At 39.0% G+C, this 25,891-nt stretch overlaps 1 protein-coding gene across 2 annotated transcripts in view; it reads right to left on the reverse strand.

Moving 5' to 3' along the window:
- Positions 1-25,891, reverse strand: part of SNX24 (sorting nexin 24) — a 186,348-nt gene that overhangs the window by 50,883 nt on the left and 109,574 nt on the right. Inside the window, exons 2-4 of one of the 2 annotated variants that reach the window (XM_033181431.1) lie at positions 22,025-22,079; positions 20,548-20,631; positions 10,170-10,274 (exon numbers count right to left, since the gene is read on the reverse strand). In XM_033181431.1, coding sequence (XP_033037322.1) covers positions 10,170-10,274; positions 20,548-20,610 — 168 coding nt within the window. In that variant the 5' untranslated portion in view covers positions 20,611-20,631; positions 22,025-22,079. The remainder of the gene's footprint in view (positions 1-10,169; positions 10,275-20,547; positions 20,632-22,024; positions 22,080-25,891) is intronic. The other variant, XM_033181430.1, reaches the window with a different exon arrangement.

Consider the following 25,891-nt stretch of genomic DNA (forward strand, 5'->3'; position numbering starts at 1 on the left):
ACCACCTCACATCCATCAGTATGACTAATACAAAAAACCCAGGGAAAACAGGTGCTGGTGAGGATGAGGAGACATTGGAACCCTTGTGGACTGTTGGTGGGAAATAAAATGGTACAGCTACTGTAGATAACAGCATGGTGGTTCCTCAAAAAATTAAGAATAGAATTGCATGATCAAGCAATTCCACTTCTGGGTGTATACCTTAAAGAATCAAAAGCAGGATCTCTAAGAGATATTTGTACACCCACATTCACAGCAGCATTATTCACAAAAACTAAAACCTGGAAGCAATTCATGTGTCCACTGATGAATAGCTAAGCTATATATATATATATATACACACACACACACACCACACACACACACACCACACACACACACACACACATTTTTTCCCAAGAGCTTTAAAGGTTTTATCTTTACAAATCACAGCAGATGGACAATTAAGCCTTCCCTGCAGAGACTGTGTTCCAACTCGGGCCTGGGACACTGTTCACTGCTCCCAGGAAGGGGCTGGCACCACATATAATAGAATGTCTGTGGCATTCTATTATAGCTGCAGAAAATAAACCAAGATACACAGTGATGAATTTTATCTTTCTTGGATTTTTGTTTTGCCTTATATATCGCAGACTTGGAGCTGAAAAGGTGGGAACCAGGAAATGCTCAGAGACTAGACAAAAAAAAAAAAGCCACACCCAAAGCCTTTTCTGTCTAGCCACACAACCCAGAGAGGGGCAGCCTAGCAAGACAGAAACCTTGTAGACACTAAGCACTCTATTCCAGCCAAACACCATGGAAGAAGCTGTGGCCCCCACCTCACTCACGGCAGCAGAGGCATAGTGGGAAGCCTAGACTTCCACCCTTATAGGCTGTAATGAGGTGTCGATGATAGGATGGTAACAGACAGCCGCGTAAGGGGCCAGGGCTTTCACCACTCGGCAATGTGCCCTCTCTTATGGTGTCAGTGGAAACCATGTGAGCAGCTTAGACTTCCAGGGCCAATGGCAGTAACAAGGTGCTCCTCCCTTTCTCTTCTATGGTGGCATCAGATGAAATGTAGCAAAGAATAAGAACTTTCTACATCTTAATGGTAAAGAGGAGCATGGCTTACTTTCCAGGTATCAATGAGGGCCAAGTGAGGAGCCTCATCTTCTACCTTCACCTGGGAAAAACAAGGTGATGTCCTCCACATCCCATCTTCCCCTGATGGGACTGTTAGAGAAAGTCAGCTAAAATAGAAGGTATAAATAAGAGCCAGAGTCTCATAATTAAAAAAATGTCTAAGACTCAACTAGAATTATTCATTGTACCAAGAACCAGGAAGATCTCAAACTGAATGAAAAAGATAATCAATAGATTCCAACATTAGGATGACAGAGATGTAAAGATTATTGGACAATGATTTTAAAGCAGCCACAATAAAAATTTTTCAATGATTAATTATAAATACATTTGAAACAAAACAAAAGAGAAAGACTCAATGAAGACATATAAAATCTCAGCAAAGAAATAAAAGATATAAAGAAGAACAAATGAGAATTTTAGAACTAAAAAATATAATAACTGATAGAAAAACCTTAAGGTAAGGGTTCAACAGTGGAATGCAAGGAACCAAGGAAAGAATCAGTGAACTGGAAGATAGAACAATAGAATTTACCCACTCTGACCATGGAGAAAAAAAAAAAAAATAGGCTAAGAAAAATGAGTAAGGTCTCAGGTCCCTGTGGGTCTATAATAAAAAATCTAGCATTCCTGTTATCAGAGTCCTGGAATAAGAGGAGAAAGAGGAACCAGCTGAAAGTGTACTCAGTGAAATAATGGCTAAAACTTTTGAATCAGACAAGAGACATTAATCTATAGATTCAAGAAACCAGGATAATTCAAAAGGGGAAAAACTTAAATACACACCAAGACACATCAAAATTAAACTTCTGAAAACTAATGACGAGAATAAAATATTGAAAGCAGCCTTTTTAAAACATCTTAAATACAGGGAAAAAACAATATGACAGTTATTTTTTTAAAAATCAGAAACCACGAAGACAAGAAAGAAGTGTCACAATATTTTGAAATGCTGAAAGACAAGAACTGTCAACCCAGATTCCTATATCCAGGGTAAACAGAGTTAAAATATTGTAAGGCCCTTGTAATGTTCAAGAGGAAAGTAAAGATAACAGGTAACTATTAAAAGAACAAATATAAATGAATGGGGGAACAATAGAAAGAATAAAAAAAAAAAAAAAAAAACCAATCCAAAAGCAGACAAGAAAAACAAATCATAGAAAAAGATGGAGTGATAGCACAGATGGCTGAACTAACCCCAATTACATCAATAATGATAATAAATTTAAGTGGGAAATTTTAACACATCTTTGTTCTTATAGATTGAGTGGCCAAGTTAAACTAAGACATTTAAACAGAATGCTTTCATGTACCTCATAAATACATACACCTACTATGTACCCACAAAAACTAAAAATAAAAACATTAATAAACAGAATACTTAACAACACTGATCTGATTTTATATATATAGAGGGAGTTCACTGCATTTGAGAATTTAAGAATACACATTTTCAAGCACATATGGTCAATTTTAGTAAATGTTTCATGGACAACTGGAAAAGTCAAAAATACAATACTCTTTGACCCACTGTGGACTACTGACCCAGTGGTACATATCATATTGTATAATTTAAAGAATGAATGAAGGGCAGGCTAGTCAAGTAATAGCGTCCTGTGAAGACAGTAACTCAGGGGCATCTACTATTGATTAACAAGCCAGCCTCACTCTTGCTTCGGAAGTGTACTCTACAAATAAACCGTTTAAAAAAGGATTTGTATTATTAGCTTAGATTATCCTTAGTCCTGATTTCTGTGAGCTGTTTCTCTTTAGCTCTCGATACTAACTGTACATTTAATTAATGTTTACTCTACAAAAAGAAAAAAACATAAACAAGAACTATTATTCTCAAAGTGATGTAAGATGTACCTTTCTCAGAAAGATAAATTCCACTTTATTGTAATAAATGGAACAAGTAATGTATGCACAATTCCATGAAAAACCTTTCTCTAAATATTATGCCAGTTTACAGGTTAATGTTTCTACTGAAGAATGGAGGGATGTGCCCATTAATCCACCCTCAAATGAAGAAGTGAAGCCATGACTGAACCTCAATCTTGCCCATCGTTTGGTTTTTTTTCTGGAAGATTATGGATCTTGTCTCCAGTGTACTGAAATATCACTGGCTATGTCTAGGCATTACAAGGATTCTGTCACTCTTTGTTCTCTATCCTTGGAGCACCTTTCCTATTTAAATGCTGATGGGTAGGCAAAGTAGCTCATGGCTGTAATCCTAGCACTCTGGGAGGCTGACCTGGGAGGATCATTTGAGGTCAGGAGTTGAGACCAGCCTGGCCAACATGGCAAAACCCTGTCTCTATTAAAAATACAACAATTAGCAGGGCGTAGTGGCAGATGCCTGTAATCCCAGCCAGTTGGGAGGCTGAGGCAGGAGAATCGCTTGAACCCGCGAGGTGGAGGTTGCAGTGAGCTAAGATTGCGCCACTGCACTCCAGCCTGGGTGACAAAGCAAGACTCTGTTTCCAAAATAAAAAAAAAAAGAAAGAAAGGAAAAGAAAAAAAAAAACTCTTATAGTGTGTAACCTGAGGAAGTTTTCAACTATTTTTCCTTCTATTATTCCTTTCCCTACTTGTATATTATACTCCCCACACCCTTTCCTTCTGGGACTCCAGAAAGAAGTAGGATGTTAGACCTGGATTCCTCTACGTCCTTTGTTTGATGTTTCTGTGTCTGTACTTTATGGAACGGTTTTCCAACTAGAGAGAGCATCTACTGAATGTTTTCAATTGGATAACACATTTAATTCTAAGAACTCTCATGTGTTCTCAGATTGTTCCTTTTACACAGCATCCTATTGTAATCTTTGGGATGTAATACCACTGTGAAGCTCTCTGGATTTATTACATCAATTTTTAAGATATATTTTATGTCCTGAATTATCTCTTTCCTGAAGAGTCAGAATTTTAGTTCATCTTGGTCTTTTTGTTCATGCTACTCGTTTTCTTCAAATGCCTGGTTATCATCAGATCACGCTGAAGAAGTAGCCTGGGTGGCTTGGGTAGGATTCCTCTGCTAGTATGTCAGCAGGAGTGCTTGCACAGGCCCCTTGCCTGAGTGCAAACCGTATGAGTGGAGCACGCAGTCAGGTGGGCTTTTCCTTGGGGTAAGTGGGTGGGAAGGGGGTTGTCAACTTGGGGGTCCTACTATCCACATTAGAAGATTTAGCTCTTCCCAGCATTCTGTTTACTTTTTTGTTGTTTATTGTTGTTTTTAAAGAAAATTTTTTTTTTAAATTTGTCTGGTCACTCTGGTCACAAACATCAGGCTGCATGTGTTCTGCACAGAATGAGTAGCCTAGGCATCTGTTTCATGCAGACATTGCTTGGATAGCCCTTATTTGAAATGCTTGGGACCACAAGTGTTTTGGATTTCAGATGTGTTCAATTTTAGAATATCTGCATATACATAATGAGATATCTTGGGAATGGGACAAAAGTCTTCATAAGAAATTCATTTATGTTTCTTATATATCTTATACACATAGCTTAAAGGTAGTTTTAGTCAATATTTTCAATAATTTTATGCATGAAACAGTTTATATTAAGTACTTATGTGTAGAATTTTCCTTTTGTGGCATCTTGTCAGCACTCAAAAGTTTCAGATTTTGGGGCATTCAGGATGAGGAACACTCACTCAACCTGTGCCCTGAATGGATCTACTTGTTTTCAGCTTCCCTGCACCCCCTCTATGCTCTGCCTTACCTGCAGACTCTGTGCCTAGAAGCTCTCCTGCACTGCCTACACAGGCTGCCTCCCATCTCCACAACAGACCCCACATGACTGAGTTTGGGCTGCTGCTTTTTGTGCTCTATCCACTCACATGCTCCCACCACATCCTATCTTCCAGAAAGTTGTTAACATTGTTCTTCCTTTGATGATCCTCTCTTTTCCTTGCCCATCTACTACTTAACTCTTGGAGTTTATTCATTCTTAAGTTTCCGTACTTTCATTTCAGTGGAGTCTCAGGGAAAACAGGAAGTCATCTCAAATCAGGAGGCAAAACTATCACATAAACTGTGTTTGATGGTCAAGTCAATTTGGGAAACTGAAATTAATTTATTCTTAAGATTTTTGCTTTCCAGAAACTGGTAAACACTATGAGATGCTAAATTCATTAATGTTCTAGCTCATAACTTCATTGGTAATTAAAAATTTTAAATGTAAAAGTGATTGTGTTAATGAGCAAATATTATTTTACATTTTTAAAATAAAAATAAAGGTAAGAAATATTTCTGGTCTTTAAGTCAAAAGTCAAGGATATTTATGACTTTAAATTTTCTAGAAGCTTTATCTATCTATGAAAGAGCCTTGAATTGCAGTCTCAGGAAAGCCCCCACTTTTTCATAACCCTGGGCAATTTACTCATAATTTCTAAGCATCATTTTCTGTGATGGGAATTTGCTGGTTGCCCTCCATTCCCCAACCCATGCTGAGAATACTCCCTTTTCTTTTACCAAGAATACCCTGGTTATTCATTAGGGAAATCACCCCTTCTTCTCCCTCAGCCTCAGGAGGAGGCTTTGATTCACTTAACTCAGTGGGATGGCTGGCCATGCTGCGGTTCCAAAGTGGGCATGCACACAAATATAAGCCAATGAGATCAGGAAAAACATCTGCAGGACTCCTAGTGAAGGACACTGCTTCTTTATTCTGTGAAATCTTACTGAAAGAAAACCTTCTTTTCCCCTGTACGAGGCTATGTGCTAAGAGTAGGTGAGGTCTGGAACTGCTGCAGCCCTTTTGTACCACTAGGTGGTCCAGATGAAGCCTGCACCATGGAAAGCAGAGAGAAGCGACAGAGAAAATAACTACAGAAGATTAATTTGGGCTATGGTTCAAGGTACCTCTGAAGCTAGATCTACCCTTCTGCCTCAAACATCATAGGTGCTTGCTGAGTGCTTATCATTAAGCAAAACTATACAAACACACACACATACAACATTTATTGGTAAATTAATATCAAATATTAACTTGCTTTTATTTTCAAGTTACAACATCCTCCAAAGTAGATGAATTTCTAGTTTATATAATTTGGAAAAATAAAAGTTTAATAGAAAACTCTTTATTTGGCATAGACGTTTTATTGAGATGAAAACCAACTAATTTTCTTCCACTCATATAGAAAGATACTGTTATACTTAATTCTACTTTTAGAGGGGATCGATTTCCTCATTCATTAAACCTCAGGGAGTTTTCCTGGAGTATATTATTTAAGGGGAAAGAGGTAAGAAAACATAATAATAGCTACTTGATTTCTTATTCAATAAACAGAAAATGATTCTAGGAAATAAAATTAAGGTTCACTGTTCATCAGTGAACCTTAATTTTCATACTTAAAATTACTCAAATTACTCAACTTCAAATTACTCAAATGCCAAATATAACTTCTAATGTCTCCCTGATTAATTCTAGATTTTGATTCTAAGATGCTATATGTACTTGGATATTCAGCTAGGGTTTTTCATTTTTGTTTTAGAATTTGTTTCTAATCAAATCATTTGAAAATTTAAGTAGGAAAATAATAATGGTTCAGAAATGTACTTAAAAAATTAAAACTCACTTATGTAACCTTCATACTATTGTTTTTAATCTCTAGGCAAGTAACACTAAATAGACTTTGCTGTAATTGCTCAACTGTTAGACTCTGCAAAAATGATCATATGGAAATCTCTAGACTGGCAGAAGTTTTTGAAGGTAAATTCACTGATTAGAACCTATCCACAAATTATTTATACTGTGGCAATTCCACATTACTTTGAATAATATGCTTGCTACTTCTCTGCCAAAATAGTTCTTTTAAACTAAAATTACTTAAATTGAATAGAGATGCTAAAATGTAAAAGAAAATATTTATTTATAAATTGTATCTTGAAGACTAATATGATATGTTTATTTTCAAATTGAAGAAACAGCCAAATAAATGCTAACTGTAGGCTTTTTTGCCTCTCATTTTCATTAGTTTTATTTGTTTCATTAATTTCATTTCATTGGTGACCAGCAAAGGAATAAAAAAGAGTTTTAAAAGTACAGATGCCAAAACAGGTTGGGTTTCCTTTGTTTAAAATCTCAGAACAAAATTAATTTTGAAAATAGGTAATTTGACCTTTCTTGTTTTTAAGTTAGCCTCTTACTTAAATATAGCACAGAAAATGAAAGCATATGCATAGTTTTTGCTATTCAAGTTATTGATTTAAAAAAAATCATCTATCTATTTATCCAGGGAGTTGGGGGATGATAGTCAATTAGGCTGTAATAGTTTATGATTATAAGGTCTTTTCCTTTATCTATTAGAGCCTTATGTAAAGCTGTATGTCAAAGTTGAAAAATTTCTCCTGACTTAGAAAAATCCACAACACATGAAGAAAGGAGCCCATACTGGATGTTAGGAAACTAAAATTCCAGTCCCAACTCTTTAATATATTGCAGGAATTGGGGCAAGATTTTTAATTCCACTGGACCTCAGTTTGTCCATCTTTAAAATAAAAGAGCAGTGTGGAACCACCTTAGGAAATGTGTGGGGTTGGACTCAACCATGGTCCAGAATGTACTAGCTGCCCCTTGGATGGCAGGAAGAGTTGTTTTCTCTGACCCTCTCAAGAGCTGATCTGACTGTTCAATGGGTGGGAAATTGAGGCCAGAGGGATGACTGTGAAATAGCTGAAGAGCTGGACTATGTAATGTCTAAGTTTCCTGTGCACTTAAGATGCTATGGCTTGGAGGTATGAATACATTTTTAGGTTCATGGGCCAGATCAGGACCATACTACTGGCCCTTCCCAAGATGGGTTAGTGGTCGGATGGTACCTGATGAGAAAGTGCTGGTGGCACCCACTCCCTGGGTTTCAGACTGGTCCTGAGCATGCATGGATTCTAGCTGGTGTAATGTAAGCAAGCAGAAGAAACAGTAATACTGTCTTACTTCTAAAGAGACGTGAAATGATCAAGAAATGACAGCTAGGCTAAGATTTGCACTTCATTTAAGATTAATAAAGTGTTCGGGCTTATCTTTGCAACTTCCATCTAGCTCCCATTGCCTGCAAGTAGAATCAAGTGGAAAAGAAAGCTCCCTTGAACTCCTGGAGGAATTAAGTGACAACAAATTGACTATTAAATGCACGACAGGAAGCAAAGGCCCTCTGAGCCCTTTGACCACATCTTTCAAACCTTATTTCTGAGAACAGAAAATTCTAAGCTCAACTTGAGTGTCACTATAAACTCCTCTCCGTGCCAGATGATTTTATGCACATACTTACATCCGAAGTACAAACAACCTAAAATGTTTATACTGAGTAGTAATGGAAATCATGTGTCAAATACAATGAGGGGAACAGAGTAGAACTTTCTTCAGAACTAAAGTTTGAAGATATACAGCATCATGGAAAATCTGGCTTACAAATAAGAATGCATTGTTTACCTATTCCATTTAATTATAGAGAACATGCATTTTTACTCTTTGCATACAATTTTCTGAAGTCTGATATATATATATATATATTTTTTTTTTTGGTTTGTTTTTTGCTCTGCAGTTTTTTGCTCCTCATACACAGTCTCAAAAACCATGGCCACACACATTCTTGTGATTTGTAATCCCCATTTCCTTTAAGCTCTCACCCCCAGAGAGAGACAGTGAAGGATTCTTCTACCAAGTCCAAAAGCAAAAGAGCAAAAAGAATAAAGACAGCCCTCCTTAGATGTCCTCAGGGGCCTTCTGCATGTCAGCTTTCCTATTAGAGCACTGTAAAGACCAGGAAAACTACAAGGGCCAGGAACGGAATTCTGGCATCTTTCTACTTAGAGATAGTCCTCTGAATTTCTCACTAAGCACAAGCCTGAGGAGTCGGCCTCCCCTCAGCTTCTCATCACCAGTGATTCAGGGACAGCCATTCATAGAGCTCTGTAGAAGAAACGGCATACTAGCTCTACAGTCCTCAGTTTCCCTCCTCAACAGAATCCACCCTAGGGTTAATGCTTAAAGGGCCATGAAGATATCAAAGGGAGAACACAGTCAGGGCTGCTCATTTGTTTGATGTAACATGTCTTAGATGGGTCAATCATTAATTCGTAGCTCTTAGGTGGGAGTACAGCTCTTTTGTTTCAAGAGCCAAGATTCCCCTGCCCGCAGTCATGTTCACTCCGTCATTCTCATGTGTTGCTTCTCCAGTGGACTGGTGCCAGGGAAGGACCATACCACTGGCCCTTACCAAGATGGGTTAGTGGCAGGATGGTACCTACCACCTTACCAAGATGGGTTAGTGGCAGGATGGTACCAGCTGACCTCAGGGCGTGCCCACCCCAGCTCCTGCCCTGCACAGTGTTCTTTGGACTTAATGATGACTACACTGAGTACTCACCTGGGGCCGCTATTTCTTTTTGTTTTAAAACTCAGAGAAGCTGATACTGCTCTACCTTCTCCTTTTGCTTCTTCTGTCACTTGGTAGAGAGATGGTCTTTGTCTTATCTCACTTAGGGAGCTCTGCTTGCTCCTCTCAGCTGCAGAAAAGAGTGTCCCAGTGCATTCTTTCTAAATGGACATTCCAATTTTCAAAGAGGTTGGCACTTCATCATTGACAATTTTTATACATTCCTTTTCAATTTGATTCCAAAGATATACTAGCCAGGCCCGCTGTGAGTTCAGTTTCTCTCACTACCCCAATCAGCCCCACAAAACTCAAAACATAAAGGCTGGGATTGCTATAAAGAAGCAAAAAAAAATTCTTGGAGGAAAAGCAAAAAGCAAACAACAAAATAATTTGTAGAGTTGAATTAAAAAACAGATCCTCTCCTCAACAGTTTTCACCTTTTTATTAAAATTTCACTTCCCCAATGCATAGAACCAATTTTAAATAGAACCCTAATTAAAGTTACAAGAACCAACCAACAACGTATCTGTAACTTTGAACTTCCTTTAATTTAGACTCTTTGGCTGCTTAATATATTTCGCATTGCACCCACATGTCCTGAGAAAAAATGGTGAGACATATGATTATTTATGTTATATAAAATGAGGATCTAAACATATCTTACCTGTAAGTATGTTTCCAAGCCTTGTCGTCGCTGTTCCAAGACTTTGGGGACCCAGTTCCTAACGTGTTTAGAAGGGATTTCTGGAGTTTTTATACATTTCTTAAGCTATAAACACAGAATAGAAAAAGAAAAAGAAAAAAAAAAAACGAGATGTCTGTTAATTATAGTGACATTAGTTGCGGAAAAAAGGCCAATAAAAGAAAGTGAACTACTGCTATCTGCAATAAAAGATAGAGGAAAATATAATTACACTGCAATTTTGTCAAATGATTCTTTATTTAGGTATCTTGACTGTTCAGTTTTCAAAATAATGGTTTTCTGTATTGGTAGGCATTATTGTAGACACTTCAGATTGAAATCCTTTTTTCCTGAAAAATTAAAAACCTAGTAAATGAATAAAAAAGAAAGTGAAGAAATTTAGTTACAAAAATCAATTAATACAACAAAATTCTGCTTGGATGAAGGACTTTCCTGATAAAAAGTCTTTCTACATATTTTTCATATAAAGAAATCAAAACAAAATGCAACTGTATGTAAGTATTATCCCTAGAAATGCCATTAACTAGACCACATCATTTGGAGAGAGAACTTAAAAACATAAAGCCCTAATCTTTTCAATGTTCCCAACAATTACTTTCCAACTCCATTCATGAAAACTGAATGACAGTTCTCGGCTAAGCCTTTTGGGACAGCAGTTTTAGGAGATAATATAAATAAATAAAAATTCTGTTGGAAGTTGCATTAGAGCTGTCTGTGGTAGGCAGAATAATCCTCCTTCCCCAAAATAACCAAATCCTAATCCTGCAGATGTTACCCTATCTGCCAAAAGGGACTTTGAAGATTTGGTTAAATTCATGGTCTTAAAATGAGAAGATCCTCCCGGATTACCGGGGTGAGCTCAATGTAATCACAAGGATCCTTATAAAAGGGAGGCAGCAGAATGAGGTGGAAAGAGACTGGGAGAAACAATGTCTCTGGCTCTGACGATGGAGAAAGAGGCCACAAGCCAAGGTGACCTCTAGAAGCTAGAAAGAATGGATTCTGCCCTAGAGCCTCCAGAAGAAATGTCATCCTGCTGACACCTTGATTTTAGCCCAGTGAAAACCACTTTGGACTCCTCACATCAGGAAGTGTAAGACAACAAATATATATTGTTTTAAGCCACTGCATTTATGGTAATTTGTTACAGCAGCAATAGGAAACTAATACACTGCCTCCATAAGTGGAATGTGCTTAATTGCTAATTAAAAATTTGAAAAAACCTACCAACGTTGCTTCTTTACTACACATGCACAGAAACAGCATAGTAATGAATAAGAAAATTCATAGATTAAACCTGGGCGGCTAAACTATAGTAAAAAATTCTTTCCATACATAAGAGTATATTCACCCTTAACCAGTCTAGGCTGAAATTTGTTGTACATCATGAAGAAGGGGCCCATGTACTGGCTAGAGCAGAGCGGCCACCTTTGTCTCTGAGGTAGAAGTCTTGTACTGAGAATGGTAAAGCAGCAAGAGCCTGGGTCCCTGATGATCATGAAATCGCCACACCAGCACCAGACATTTATGAAGGGAGGGATCAAGTTGTATCTGTTAATGTCACCATTATTTTGGTTTTAGAGTCACGTACAGTCAAATCTAATCCCACATGAATAAGGATGTGTCTAGCACTGCTAGCTGCTTAGCAAATATTCATTCCCTCCTTCTTTTTTGGGGGGAAAAAAGTCAACGTCATTCAGAGGGCTAGCACGCTGAGTTATAAATTGATTTTCCAAATTCCCTTTTAATTAGGGTGACCATGTGGCAGAGTTACCAATATATGTACATGTCTACTGGGGTAGGGTTCGTGTTTCCCTAACAAAAAGCAACAGGCTTTCTTGCCAGAAAATGCAGAAGCCATGCCTGGAAGGGTAGGAGCTATGTTGTCACCAGAAGTGTGAAAGTCACATGCTAAGATGACGACATTGAAGCAGGGAGACATGAGGAGCCTGGAACATGAATGTTGTGAGATGCCTGCATCACCTGGGCTGCCTGTTTTTAGTTTTCCTGTAATGTGAGAATAATAAATCTCTTACTTAAGAAATCTAATCAAGTTTTTATTATATGCAGTCAAAGACATTCCTAATATAAAGGAATCACTTGTTCTATTTTAAGTCAGAGATGCTCAATAGGCATCCAAGTAGAGATGCTGGGTAGGTAGCTGGGTACAAGTCTGTAAATGTGGGGGTCAGAATATATAGGTATTTAGAGCCATGGAACTAGAGGAGATGATATTAAGAGTTAGGTACAGATGGAGAAAAAGGGCTGTGGTGGACAGCATCCTAAAATGGTCCCCTGGTGTAAACGCCTTGTATGATCCCCTCTTGAGCATGAGTGGGACCTGTGAACATGTCAGGGCAGTCACTCCATGATTACATTGTGTATTATATGATGGTCCTAGCAGACTGCTGGCTTTCAAGTAAGGTATCATGTGATGAGAGAGCCACATGGCTAGGACCTGAGGGTGGTCTTTAGGAGCTGAGAGCTGCCTCTGGTGTTCAGCCAGCAAGAAAAAAAAAAGGGACCTCAGTTCTGCAACTGCAAGCCACTGAATTCTGTCTGAATGAGCTTGGAAGAGGGCCCCAAGCCTCAGGTGAGATGGAGAAGCAGGGAGGAGAAGCAGGACAATCACTGGGGGAAGACGGGCAGTAGGTTCCATCAGGAAAGTGTTTCAAGAGGAGACGCATGATCAGGCTGTGCCAGATGATGGGAAGTCAGTAATGCCGGGTACAGAGAGAAGGGCAGTGGGGAAGTAGCAGCTCCTCTTCTAAGGAGTTCTACTAAAAGAGAAGGAAGGAGTACAATGGGATGAGCACACGAGGGAAGCATGGGGCCAAAGGCAGGCTTTATTTTGTGAAACAGAAACTACTACGATAGGTTCATATAGTGATGAGACTGATTCAGTATTGAGGGGGAAACTGATAATGCAAGGGAGAGAGGAGGAGGGGGATTTATAATTGCTTGCAGGGGAATAAATACATATTTAAACTCTATACTGTCTGAGGTATTTCTCCACAAGAACAAGGCCAAAATGCTAAATTATTCTGTGGTAATAAGCTTAAGTTTCACTTTAAACATAAAGAAACTTCCTTTAAAACGATTGAATCACAACATATATTTCAGAATAGAAAATCAACTCCATTATATGTCTCTCCTTTTAAAAAAAAAGTTGAAGATCTAGCACTGAAAATATTTTTCCTTTTTTATTTATGTCAAGAGTACTGAGGAAGCGGATCATCATAGCTGCTGGGATCCGTGACAGCATTCGTAGGTGAGTAATGAATTGCTTTAGATGAGAGACAAACCCGAGACAGCATGTTTCCAGTAGGGCTCAGCTGCTTATAAGATAAATACTCCTCTGCCACTTCACCTGATGATGAGTGGTCCTGGCCCTGCTGTGTCCAGGCAAACTGCCTTTCTGATTCAAGCAGATAAGTCCCAGGTTCTGTGATACCACAGACACAATCCCCTTTTCCTGGTGTGACCACTCCCTTTTCCTTTTTTATACTGCTAGAAGAATTTACACAGAACTTACTCCACACAGACCTACCACTGCATACATTGGTTATAGTAACCATTTTCCACAAAGAAGCAGAAATACTTTTCCCAAGTACATGAATAAAAAGAATGAAAAGGAAAAGAAAAGTTAAAGAAGCGAGAAACATTTGGGGATAAAATCCCATCTTTCCCCCTGTATTGCCACCGCTACTTCCTCAGGGTTCCCTTTGGAGAGAATGCACAGGGTGCTGTGCTACTGGTTTGACCCTACATGGCAGGTTTTTGGTTCTTTATCATCTACTTCATGGAATTACACACAGGAGAATGAAGTCTTTTACTCAAGCCAAAAGTAGTCAATAATAAAAAATGAAGATAGTTAATTTAAAAATGAACCAGCACCATATTTCACTGAAACCACTGTGAATAAAAGGATGGGCTGCGACTGACAGAAAACAGCTGGGAAGGCATGAAAATAAAATGTGCTTAACAGTTTGCCATGCTGAAAAGGTTTTTCTGCCCATACATGCAATTTTTGGCCTAGGGAGGTAAAGCTCTTTTCAGGAACCACCATTTAAAATAGTAAAGTATTTAGCTGTAGTGGGATGTGGACAGGTGTAGCCGAGGCACACGCGAAAGCACTCATAAGCTTGAAGGCTCACCCTGTCACAGGAGCCTGTGCCTGGGCCATAACAAAGAAGGCTAGGATGGGGTTTTGTTTTTGTTTTGGTGTGGTCCTGTTCTTCCCACCTAGTACTAGCAGAGGAGCTACAAAGGCATCAGGGCAAGCAGAGCCTGGGGTTAACAGAGAACGCAAACTCCCGCAGTAGAAACTGATCCTCTAGTAATTCATAAATATACATGATGCTATCCGAATATACCATTTGCCAAATACTTATTTAACACCTAATAAGTGCCTGAGACTCTACTAGACACTCTAACAGTGTGAAAGATATGAAAGATAGGACATGGTCCCTACTTTTAAAAAAGTACCTTCTAATTAGACAAAATTTAGGGATAACAGTTTTATCTCATATGTTTCCAAAATTTAAGCAGAAATCTCTATTCTAAATGGACAGGAGTTCTAAGAACAAAGAGATTAGGGAAGAAAGGGAGCTAACATGGAAAAAGGAGAACCTGAAATGTCTTGGTTTGAATAGATCAGAACACAGAGGAAAAGACATTCAGCATGGCAAAGACAGGTGGGTAGCCATTTTTACCTCACATAATGAGGTAATGGGAGATACTGGCTCAGCTGTCCCTGAAGGGCTCTTAGGAGGAGTGAAAAATAAAGTCGGCCAGTAAAGGGGTTAGTAGTAGACAGAATAATGGTTCCCTCAAAGATGTCCAAGTCCTAATCCTCAGAATCTGTGAATGTATTCGCATACATGGGAAAGGGGGCTTTGCAGATGTAATTAAATTAAGGATTTTGAAAAGGGGGGATTATCTGTGTGGGCTCAATATTATCATAAGAGGGAAGCACAAGGAAAAGGGGATTGAGTCTGTGGTGTCACAGAAGCTGGTACTTATCAGGATGAATCAGAAAGTTTGTTTACACAAGGTGTCAAGTCAGAAGAGAGGTGATGACAGGAGACGTTATGATGGACACAGAAGCTGAAGTGGAGTGACTGCTGGCTTTGAAGATGAAAGAGGCCACGAGACAAGGAATGTTGGAAGAGGCAAGGAAACAGATTCTGTTCTAGAACCCATAGAAGGCTCAGCTACAGTCAGGTAATAAATTTGAAGGCTGGATGTGGTGGCTTACACCTGTAATCCCAATACTTTGGGAGGCCAAGGCGGGCGGATCACCTGAGGTCAGTTGAGACCAGCCTGGCCAACATGGTGAAACCCTGTCTCTACTAAAAATACAAAAAAGTAGCCGAGCGTGGTGGTGCATGCCTGTAGTCTTAGCTACTCAGGAGGCTGGGGCAGAAGAATCGTTTGAACCTGGGAAACGGAGGTTGCAGTGACCTTAGATCGTGCCACTGCACTCCAGCCTGGGTGACAAAGTGAAACTCTGTCTCAAATAATAATAAAAAATAAATTTTAAACCACTGCATTTTTGGTGATTCGTTAACAGCAGCAATAGGAAACTCATACAAGGTTTAAGATTATTGGCCTTGAGGGTCAATGTCTATGATGTGGTGGGCAACAGAGACCCATTTCAGTGCATTCGAGTAAGAGAATGAAGATAAAAATGGTGTTTTAGGAAAACTGGTCTGCAGCAGAGAATGGATAAGGATCTGAAATGGTTAAAGTAATACTGATATAAAGTAGTAAGACTCTGGACTGGGATGGTAGGAATAGAAAATGAAAAATTAGTCTGGGCGCAGTGGCTCATGCCTGTAACTCTAGCACTTTGGGAGGCAGAGGTAGGTGGATCACCTGAGGTCAGGAGTTCGAAACCAGCCTGGCCAACATGGTGAAACACTGTCTCTACTAAAAATACAAAAATTAGCCAGGCGTGGTGGCAGGCACCTGTAATCCCAGCTACTCGGGAGGCTGAGGCAGGAGAATTGCTCGAACCTGGGAGGTGGAGGTTGTGGTGAGTTGAGATTGAGCGACTTTATTCCAGCCTGGGCAAAAGAGCGAGACTCCATCTCAAAAAAAAGAAAAATAAAATGAAAAGTTAAGTAGTGTGTATTATAAGAATTTGGAAGATAATGCAAGGTAACAGAAAAGTAGGAACACACTTGAAGCTTTAAAACCTTGAGATGTCATGGATAGGAAGAATCAATATCGTGAAAATGGCCATACTGCCCAAGGTTATTTATAGATTCAATGCCATCCCCATCAAGCTACCAATGACTTTCTTCACAGAATTGGAAAAAACGGCTTTAAAGTTCATATGGAACCAAAAAAGAGCCCGCATTGCCAAGACAATCCTAAGTCAGAAGGACAAAGCTGGAGGCATCACGCTACCTGACTTCAAACTATACTACAAGGCTACAGTAACCAAAACAGCATGGTACTGGTACCAAAACAGAGATATAGACCAATGGAACGGAACAGAGTCCTCAGAAATAATACCACACATCTACAGCCATCTGATCTTTGACAAACCTGAGAGAAACAAGAAATGGGGAAAGGATTCCCTATTTAATAAATGGTGCTGGGAAAATTGGCTAGCCATAAGTAGAAAGCTGAAACTGGATCCTTTCCTTACTCCTTATACGAAAATTAATTCAAGATGGATTAGAGACTTAAATGTTAGACCTAATACCATAAAAACCCTAGAAGATAATCTAGGTAGTACCATTCAGGACATAGGCATGGGCAAGGACTTCATGTCTAAAACACCAAAAGCAACGGCAGCAAAAGCCAAAATTGACAAATGGGATCTAATTAAACTAAAGAGCTTCTGCACAGCAAAAGAAACTACCATCAGAGAAATGCAAATCAAAACCACAATGAGATACCATCTCACACCAGTTAGAACGGCAATTATTAAAAAGTCAGGAAACAACAGGTGTTAGAGAGGATGTGGAGAAATAGGAACACTTTTACACTGTTGGTGGGATTGTAAACTAGTTCAACCATTATGGAAAACAGTATGGCGATTCCTCAAGGATCTAGAACTAGATGTACCATATGACCCAGCCATCCCACTACTGGGTATATACCCAAAAGATTATAAATTATTCTACTACAAAGACACATGCACACGTATGTTTATTGCGGCACTATTCACAATAGCAAAGACTTGGAATCAACCCAAATGTCCATCTGTGACAGACTGGAATTAGAAAATGTGGCACATATACACCATGGAATACTATGCAGCCATAAAAAAGGATGAGTTTGCGTCCTTTGTAGGGACATGGATGCAGCTGGAAACCATCATTCTTAGCAAACTATCACAAGAACAGAAAACCAAACACCGCATGTTCTCACTCATAGATGGGAACTGAACAATGAGATCACTTGGACTCGGGAAGGGGAACATCACACACCGGGGCCTATCATGGGGAGGGGAGGGAGGGATTGCATTGGGAGTTGTACCTGATGTAAATGATGAGTTGACGGGTGCTGACGAGTTGATGGGTGCAGCACACCAACATGGCATAAGTATACATATGTAACAAACCTGCACGTTATGCACATGTACCCTAGAACTTGAAGTATAATAAAAATAAAAAAATAAAAAAACCTTGAGATGTGTGGTTCTAAGCTTTGTGACTTCAGTGTATGTGATGGAGGTAGGTTAGGAAGGGTTGTGTCTAAGTGACAATCACACTATAGGAATTCTCAAACTTCAACAGGCATTAATCATCTGGGGTATTGCAGATTATTGGGCTCCATCATAAAAATTCTAATTCAGTATATCTAGGGTGTTGCCCAGCAATTTTCCCTTAGATAATTCAAAGTTCACATTTTGAAAAATACCAACTAAAAGAAAATGGAATAAAATACTCATCATAGCACAAGAAGAAATGACTAATTTTAAGATAGAATCTGAAAGGGTGAAGACAGACATATTAGTAAACATAAAAATTTAAAACTTGCATACATTTAAAATAAATGTCATAACCAAAATTAAAAGGCCCTTGTGAAAAAATGCTTTCAGTAAATGGCTAACATTGTATTAATAGGCCACACAAACTAATAAGCAAAAACAACCGAGACACTAGCAGATAAAGAGAAAGCACATACATAGACAACTCTATTGAAAGAGGGACTACAACTCCTAAGCAAACCTAAGAAACACTTATGAAAACAAGGCAACATACATGCTTGCTAATAAACAAATCTAATTTTTGGAGGTGTAATATAGTTAAATATTTCAAGAGAATTAAGTAACAACAGATTCAACTACCTTTAAAGGGAAAATACTTTATGTTAAACTCTAGCATTCAAATATGGAAATTGAGGGCACCAAAACTGCAATAAAAGGGCAAGGTTGCACGACGTGGCAGCAGCAGTCAGTCAAGCCCGAGTACTCTGATGAAATGTTTTACTCATTCAACCCTTCTTAGCACACAATCTTACAGTCAAAATTACAGATTTATGTTTATTTTCATACCCCATCGTTATTTGTATTTCATTGCTTTTTAGAGTTACCTTTTTGCCCAATCTAATACAATCACAAGGGGCCAAGTAAAGGAGACTTTTAGCAGCTGCTATCCCCTTAATAATACACATTAGACAGTGTATCCCAACTAAAACTCTGCTCCACAAAGCTATTTTTATCTCTATGTCTCTGTAAAGTTGTCTCAAATATTTTAACAAGGCTGTCAACAATATTCAAAATTGAGAGATTTGAGAATTTCTATTCTATTAATGCTAGTAGACCTAATTATATAAGAATAGATAAAATTATTAATAGAACTGCAGAAACTGAGAGGAGAGAGAATCCTGGAAAATCTAGGAATTTTTTTGACCATGAATAGCTAAGAACTATTTATACTCACTGGGGAGAGGGTCCTCCTCTGCAGAAGAAAATAAACTCTATTAGAGCAGAGAACAGGGTGAACAAGGCTCTCTTCCAGAAGCATGGGCAGCCTCGTGCTCCGGGCAGGCCTAATTGGCAGTCACCCAGCTGTGCCTGGTGTGGAGCTGGTCCCTGAGTATCTGGAGAGTACAGCTGGGCTGTGCTAGGGTCATGGAGTCCTAGGTGCTGACTTGGAAGGTTAGCAAGGGGCCTGTATGTGACAGGCTGCCTCCTCTAGACTGGTCAACAGAGGCTTGGCAAGGCAGGGGGTGCTGGTTTTAATCCCACAGCAGGGACTTATTTCATCAGGTACCCAGAAGAAACCTCACTAGGATCTGTTTCCTCCCAAAACACACACACAAAAACAGAATTCCCTGGGAAGGAAGTGAGTCCCAGACTCCAGATTTGTTTCTCTTTGGAGCACCCTGGGGTTGGTGCTTTTGTAAAGTCACTGGCAACACCTGGTCTAATTCTGTGTTCACCTGTACTGTTTCTTTTCCAAGTCAACCTGGATTGAACAAAGTGCTAACTGTAGAACTAGATGTGGATTATCCCCTGCCGTCCTAACAGAAAAGTATACCGATAACTTAGAGCTCCCCTTTAAAAGAAAAGAGAAGGAAACAGTCTCACTAATCTCTCACTAATATCCTGTTAACGTTTATACGTTTATCCTGTTAACGGGATTTTTCTGGGCAATTTCATGAGGTATTTGTAGAGATCAAAATAATTTCAGCACACCAATAATAATTTATAACCTAGAAAAAATTAAATTTAGGTAGAAAATAAAGAAGCATTTACTCTTCTATGCTTTAATAACCGTTTCTCCAAGCTCTTCCTTTTGCTTTTCTGTTTTGTTCATCTAAGATTTTTAAAGAAGTGTCTCCTAGTGCTGAAACATCAGTTTTGTAAAGTGGCCCTTTACAATTCAAAAAAAGGCTAAGAGCCTCTTTTAACTTGTGTTCCCCAGTCTTTGAATACACAAGTACATGTATATGATCTTTTCCAGGTACATGTAAGTATAAGTTGAGTTTAATAAATTTCTTCCTGTAAGATAATCATTTGCTTTTTCTCCCCATTCTGTAAAGAACATTAAGTGCATTTCATGGATAAAACAGGGTCTGGGTCTTATTCTTTCTGAACCTGTAACATCGAATGCAACATACAGCATACAGCAAACAGCTGGCTGCCTCAGATTTTTACATGTAAACAATCTTAACAGAAAATCTACCTATTCAGAAAGCATACCTTTAAGGAACTGAATAATTTATTCTAAAAAGAAATTTATTTCATGATAAAAGAAAATGCATATACAAACACAAGAAATATCAATGCTCTTGGAATCACAGAAAGGAGTATTAACATTATACCATCTGCCTCATAGAGAAAAGAGAAAAAAAACAAAAAACAAGTTACCTTTTTGTGCAAAGCATGAAATTCGCTGTATCTCTTTTCAACAAAATGTTTTCTTCCATTCATTAGCACTTCTATCTTAAACACCTGAGGAAAAAATTTAAAAGAGTAATTATATTAGTTCAAAACCTTCAATTGTCTGATGTGGTAAGTTTGTGACCATGATATATTTCATCCCTTTAATTACAGTAGCTGATCCCCCAAAACCCAGAAGGCTCAGGAGACCCTGGCCCAACAGCATTGATTAATGAGCACTCGAACCAAAGGCTCACTAACAAAGTGCGACATTCTCCAAAAACCTGTCTAAAAACAAGGGAAACTTACATGCATTAAAAAACTACCTAATTTTTTAATAAAATAACATTTTTTGCCTAAAATGATTTCACCAAGTGAACATGATAGCACTGAAAAAATACTCTTTACCAGAGTATTGCAAGAGGAGTATTCTGGTAAAAAGCTCAGGCATGTGGCATTCCACTATGGGCATTTCAATGTAGGCAGTACTGTGTCTTTATAAGACAATCATGCAAACAGCAGAGCATTTTAGGTTAATGTCTTTCTAACCTGAATATTCATCTCTAGTCTCAGCTGGGCTTATTCTGCTGTTTGCAAAACAGGGAAAATGTAGTAAAGGCTCATTTTCCCTGCATGATACAAGTGACAGCTTGTTCTCCTAGCTCCAGAAGGTTGAAAGGCCAGATGAAAAGGCTCTCTGGGTGCACTAATTAGTAGGCACTAACATGACATTTTCTTGATTCTTGGGTCAGTGGGTCAAGACTGGAAACAAGGGATGAGAAATATTGTGAAATGGTCATGAAAATACAATGTTAAGGTCGGATGGGGAGGGATGGTTGGCAGGTTCTAAAGAGAAGCTGTCATTGCAAAAGTTTGTATTTGACTCCTGTTTTGCTAAGTGAGAGTTTAGAAACACTAAGATGAAGGAATATTGTTTAATTACTTAATAAGCCTAATTTTCTATTTCAATCGCCCTTCTGAAAAAAATACAAAACTGTAGAGATCACATGACACTAAAAAGCATTAAAAGCATTCTTACTTTTAGTCTAAAAATAAGAACTACTTAAATTTGGCATGTGAGATACAAGGTTGCACATCTTCATTATGAAAATAGATTGCTATGGCTCTATATTTGTCTTATATGTAAGTATGACTATTTTAGAAATCCAGAAATTATGTCATCAAACATAAAATCTGTTTGCATTTTTGTGCTTCTTTGAATCAGAAACAAAATCTTCTGCTGCATGACTCAGTTTAAGAAATCTCTTTTTATTAAGTGTTACATTTTTAACAATTTAATCAATATTTTATATTAACATTTTGTTTTTCAAGAAATACCCCTGAATAAAGACTTTCCTTTGGTGAACAAATAGAAATATTTTCTTCTGAAACCATATGCATATGCTTCAAACTCTCAGATATTCTTAGATTATTTTTTAGGAAAAAAATCTGTTTATTAATTCACCAGAGAAAATTATTCTTCTTCAAAGGTCTTGCCAGAAATAGAATCAGGAAAACACCTCGAGAAAACAAACAAGAGAAGCACAGCTTTAACGTGGAGGCTTGGTTAACAGGCTACAGAGCCCCTTGTTACTATCAGGCCCCAGATTGAAATCAGGACAATAGGTAGCAATGAAAGTAGTTTCCATCTGCTGAGCTTTATGAAATAAATGAGGTTATGTTCCGGGTCTTATTGCTTGAGGCTTTATCACAAAACCACCACCTTAATTGGCACATTAGCTACAGAATCTGTAAAACAGGGAGAAGGCTGAAAATTCGGCAAGCCTCTACCTACTCGCCCACCCCTCACAGTGCCCCTCCTTGAAGGCCAGGGTAAGACAAATTACACAATGGCTGCTTCATGGAATGTCATCTCTTCTACTGACCAGATGGTTCCATTACCAAATTCCACAGTTACTCTTAACAAGCACTAAATTCACAGTGAGCAGTGGGGGAGGGTGGATGTACAGACATCCACAGGAAAGTCTGTGATAAACTTTAATTCTTATATTTTATAACATTACAATTGAAAGAAAACACAATATGCCTAATACTATCAAGGCTTTCTTCTTCTAAATTCTGGGAAAACATCTTGGAAAGGAAGTTGTTCATCAGGATATTCATGACAAAGTGAAGCAAGAAACGGAGTCAATTTAATAAATCCGGCCAGGCACGATGGCTCACGCCTGTAATCTCAGCACTTTGGGAGGCTGAGGCAGGTGGATCATGAGGTCAGGAGTTCGAGACCCGCCCGGCCAATATGGTGAAACCCCATTTCTACTAAAAATACAAAAATTAGCTGGGCGTGGTGGCGTGCGCCTGTAGACCCAGCTGCTTGGGAGGCTAAGGCAGGAGAATTGCTTGAACCTGGGAGGCAGAGGTTGCAGTGAGCCAAGATCGCACCACTGAACTCCAGACTAGGCAATAGAGCGAGACTCTGTCTCCAAAAAAAAAAAAAAAAAAAATTTAATAAATCCTATTTTCCTGAATACCATGCCAGGTCATTTTTGTAAAGGCTTTCCAACTTTCCTACATATGTTGTCCCTGCTGCCTGGAAATCCCTTTCCTTGCTTCACTCTGCTGGCAAACTCCTAGTAGTGATTATGCACCTCGTGAGGTGACAGCTTCCAAGATGGTGCGGGAAAGGCACTCAGCACAGAATCCACCATTCATCTGTTTATTTATTCAACAGATATTTACTGAGGGCCTGCAAGCTGCGGAGCCCAGGAGTTGTTCTAGACTCTGGAATTCAGCACTGAACAAGACTGACAAGAGGTCAGCCTTTATGCGGGCTGAGGAGGGCAGATCACCTGAGGTCAGGAGTTCAAGACAAGCCTGGCCAACATGATGAAACCCTGTCTCTACTAAAAATACAAAAATTAGCTCGGTGTGGTGGTGCACGCCTGTAATCCCAGCTACTTGGGAGGCTGAGGCAGGAGAATTGCTTGAGGCAAGAGGAGGTGGACGTTGTGGTGAGCAGAGATCACAAAAAAAAAAGAGAGAAAAGAAAAAAAAGTTGAGTGTGCTGCCTCTGGAATTTCAGATTGGCTGTGGGTGGACAAGGACTGTTTTCACTCCTATTGAAAAAACAACAACAACAACAAACAACAAAAAACTCCCACACACTTTAAGGTGAAAACCAAGGGCACTTCTGGCCAAGATGGAGTAACAGGAAGGAGACGTAGCCTCCCACTTGAAACTGGGCAAATTAAATAAGTGTACAAAATATGTGGGAAAAATGGCTCTCAGGACATTGGACATCGGGAAATGAAGGACAGTGAGAGACAGGAAACAAACAAGGAGAGCCCTACTATTAACTTCAGCTTGCTGCCCAGAGAGAAGCTATGCAGGCCTCTGCCCAGGGAAGGGGACTCCGCCCAGCAGAGCCCTGCGGTCCCCTGAGTTAAGGAAAGGGAGCTGGGAGTATGGAGAACAGGGAGCTGCACCCCGGGAGAATGCCTGCAGCTGAGGAGGCCTCCCTCAAGTATCCAGGTGAAAACCGATCGGCAGGTGAGATTGGGTAAACTACCCAAGGATACAAAAAGGATTAGAGTGAGCAGGGCTCAGAGCTCACATGCAACAGGCAATGGTGCCTGTGTCCAAAAGCCGGGGCAGAAAACCTCCTAATTCACCAGGCGTTAGTTACAGTACCCTGAAGGTTCTTGACTCAGAAGCAGGGAAAATGAGTTGTTTCAGTCCAGTTTAACACTTCAAAGCCAGGTCTGAAGAGATCAAATTGTTACTGGGTAACTTAACCACACGCCAGAACAAAGCTCAAGAATATTTTTAGGACTATAAAAATATCTAGAACCCAACAAGGTAAAATTAACAAAATGTAGATTACCAAAAATGTTGCCAGATTTCACCCCTCCAATGTACTAAGTTACACTGTTACAAATAGGACTGTCTGGTCCATCCTTGTCAACATAGTCCTACTTTGGCCAATCTGGTGCATAAAATGAGAATTTTTTCTTTTTGTTTTTTGAGACGGAGTCTTGCTCTGTCGCCCAGGCTGGAGCGCAGTGGTGCGATCTCGGCTCACTGCAAGCTCCGCCTCCCGGGTTCTCGCCATTCTCCTGCCTCAGCCTCCTGAGTAGCTGGGACTACAGGCGCCCACCACCACACTCAGCTAATTTTTTGTATTTTTAGCACAGACGGGGTTTCAGCGTGTTAGCCAGGATGGTCTCAATCTCCTGACCTCGTGATCCGCCCGCCTTGGCTTCCCAAAGTGCTGGGATTATAGGCGTGAGCCACTGTGCCCAGCTAAAATGAGAATTGGGCATATTTGACAAGCATGTATGGTGGCATAAGTTTCCATTCCAACTATCTCACATAAAATAATATATAAGCCTGACCTACCTGTTTATTTTTATTGTATTCATTTACTTAGTTATGTTGCTCAAGCTGGACTCAAACTCCTGGGCTCAAGTGATCTTCCCATCTCAGCTTCCCGAGTAGGTGGGATTAGAGGCCCATGCCACTGCGTCTGGCTCTGACTTGCCTGTTTGGTTTTCTATTCCTACAGACATCTTTCCTCAGAGTTTTCCAGAAATCCCCTCTGTATACAGTAAGGGAAGCTGCATGTAATTAAATAAATGTATTAAGGATTCCATTTAGGTATGCTTAACAAAACAAAAATCATTCTGTTCATTTGACTAAATTTTTGCCACAGTTCTAGAGACATTATTAAGTCAATAGAATTCAAATTGAAAATGAAAACAAATGCCATTACTTTAAAGGGAAGAATCTGATCCCCAAGTGTGGTTTTTATTACATGTCAGAGCCAACTTTTTTTCTTTTGTGGTAACATCTCTGAAATTATACTAGAAGTCAAGGATAAAATAGTTCAAAATATGGATTTATACCCTAATTTTCAGGAATATATCTAATAAATAAAATAAACTTAAGCTAAGGAAGGACTTAACTTATATTCTAGGTTGAATGGTCTCTCTCTTTCAGAAGCTTATACATTACAAAGTTGATCACTTCTAAAGCAAAAAAAAAAAGAAAAAGAAAAAAGGAAAAGTATTCTCTATAACAGATTGAAGATATCTAATAAATAATTCAACTGCCTGCCAAATACAGATGGGGTTCTATATACAAATAAAGATTTAAGCCCAAGGTTCCAAATAGTTTAGGCCAGTGTATTGTTACGCTGGGAATCTGAAATATACATGAAGGACAACTATCTGCTTAGAATATGACTTTTCATAAATATATATATATACATACATATATATGTATATTTAATACTTGTTCATCAGAACAAGATGCACCAAATATCAAAGCAAAGCTTGAAATCAACATTCTCCTTCTTTAGTAGGAATAAACG

The sequence above is a fragment of the Trachypithecus francoisi genome, unplaced genomic scaffold (assembly GCF_009764315.1).
Source record: "Trachypithecus francoisi isolate TF-2019V2 unplaced genomic scaffold, Tfra_2.0 Lachesis_group2, whole genome shotgun sequence".
In the NCBI taxonomy this organism is placed as follows: Eukaryota; Metazoa; Chordata; class Mammalia; order Primates; family Cercopithecidae; genus Trachypithecus; species Trachypithecus francoisi.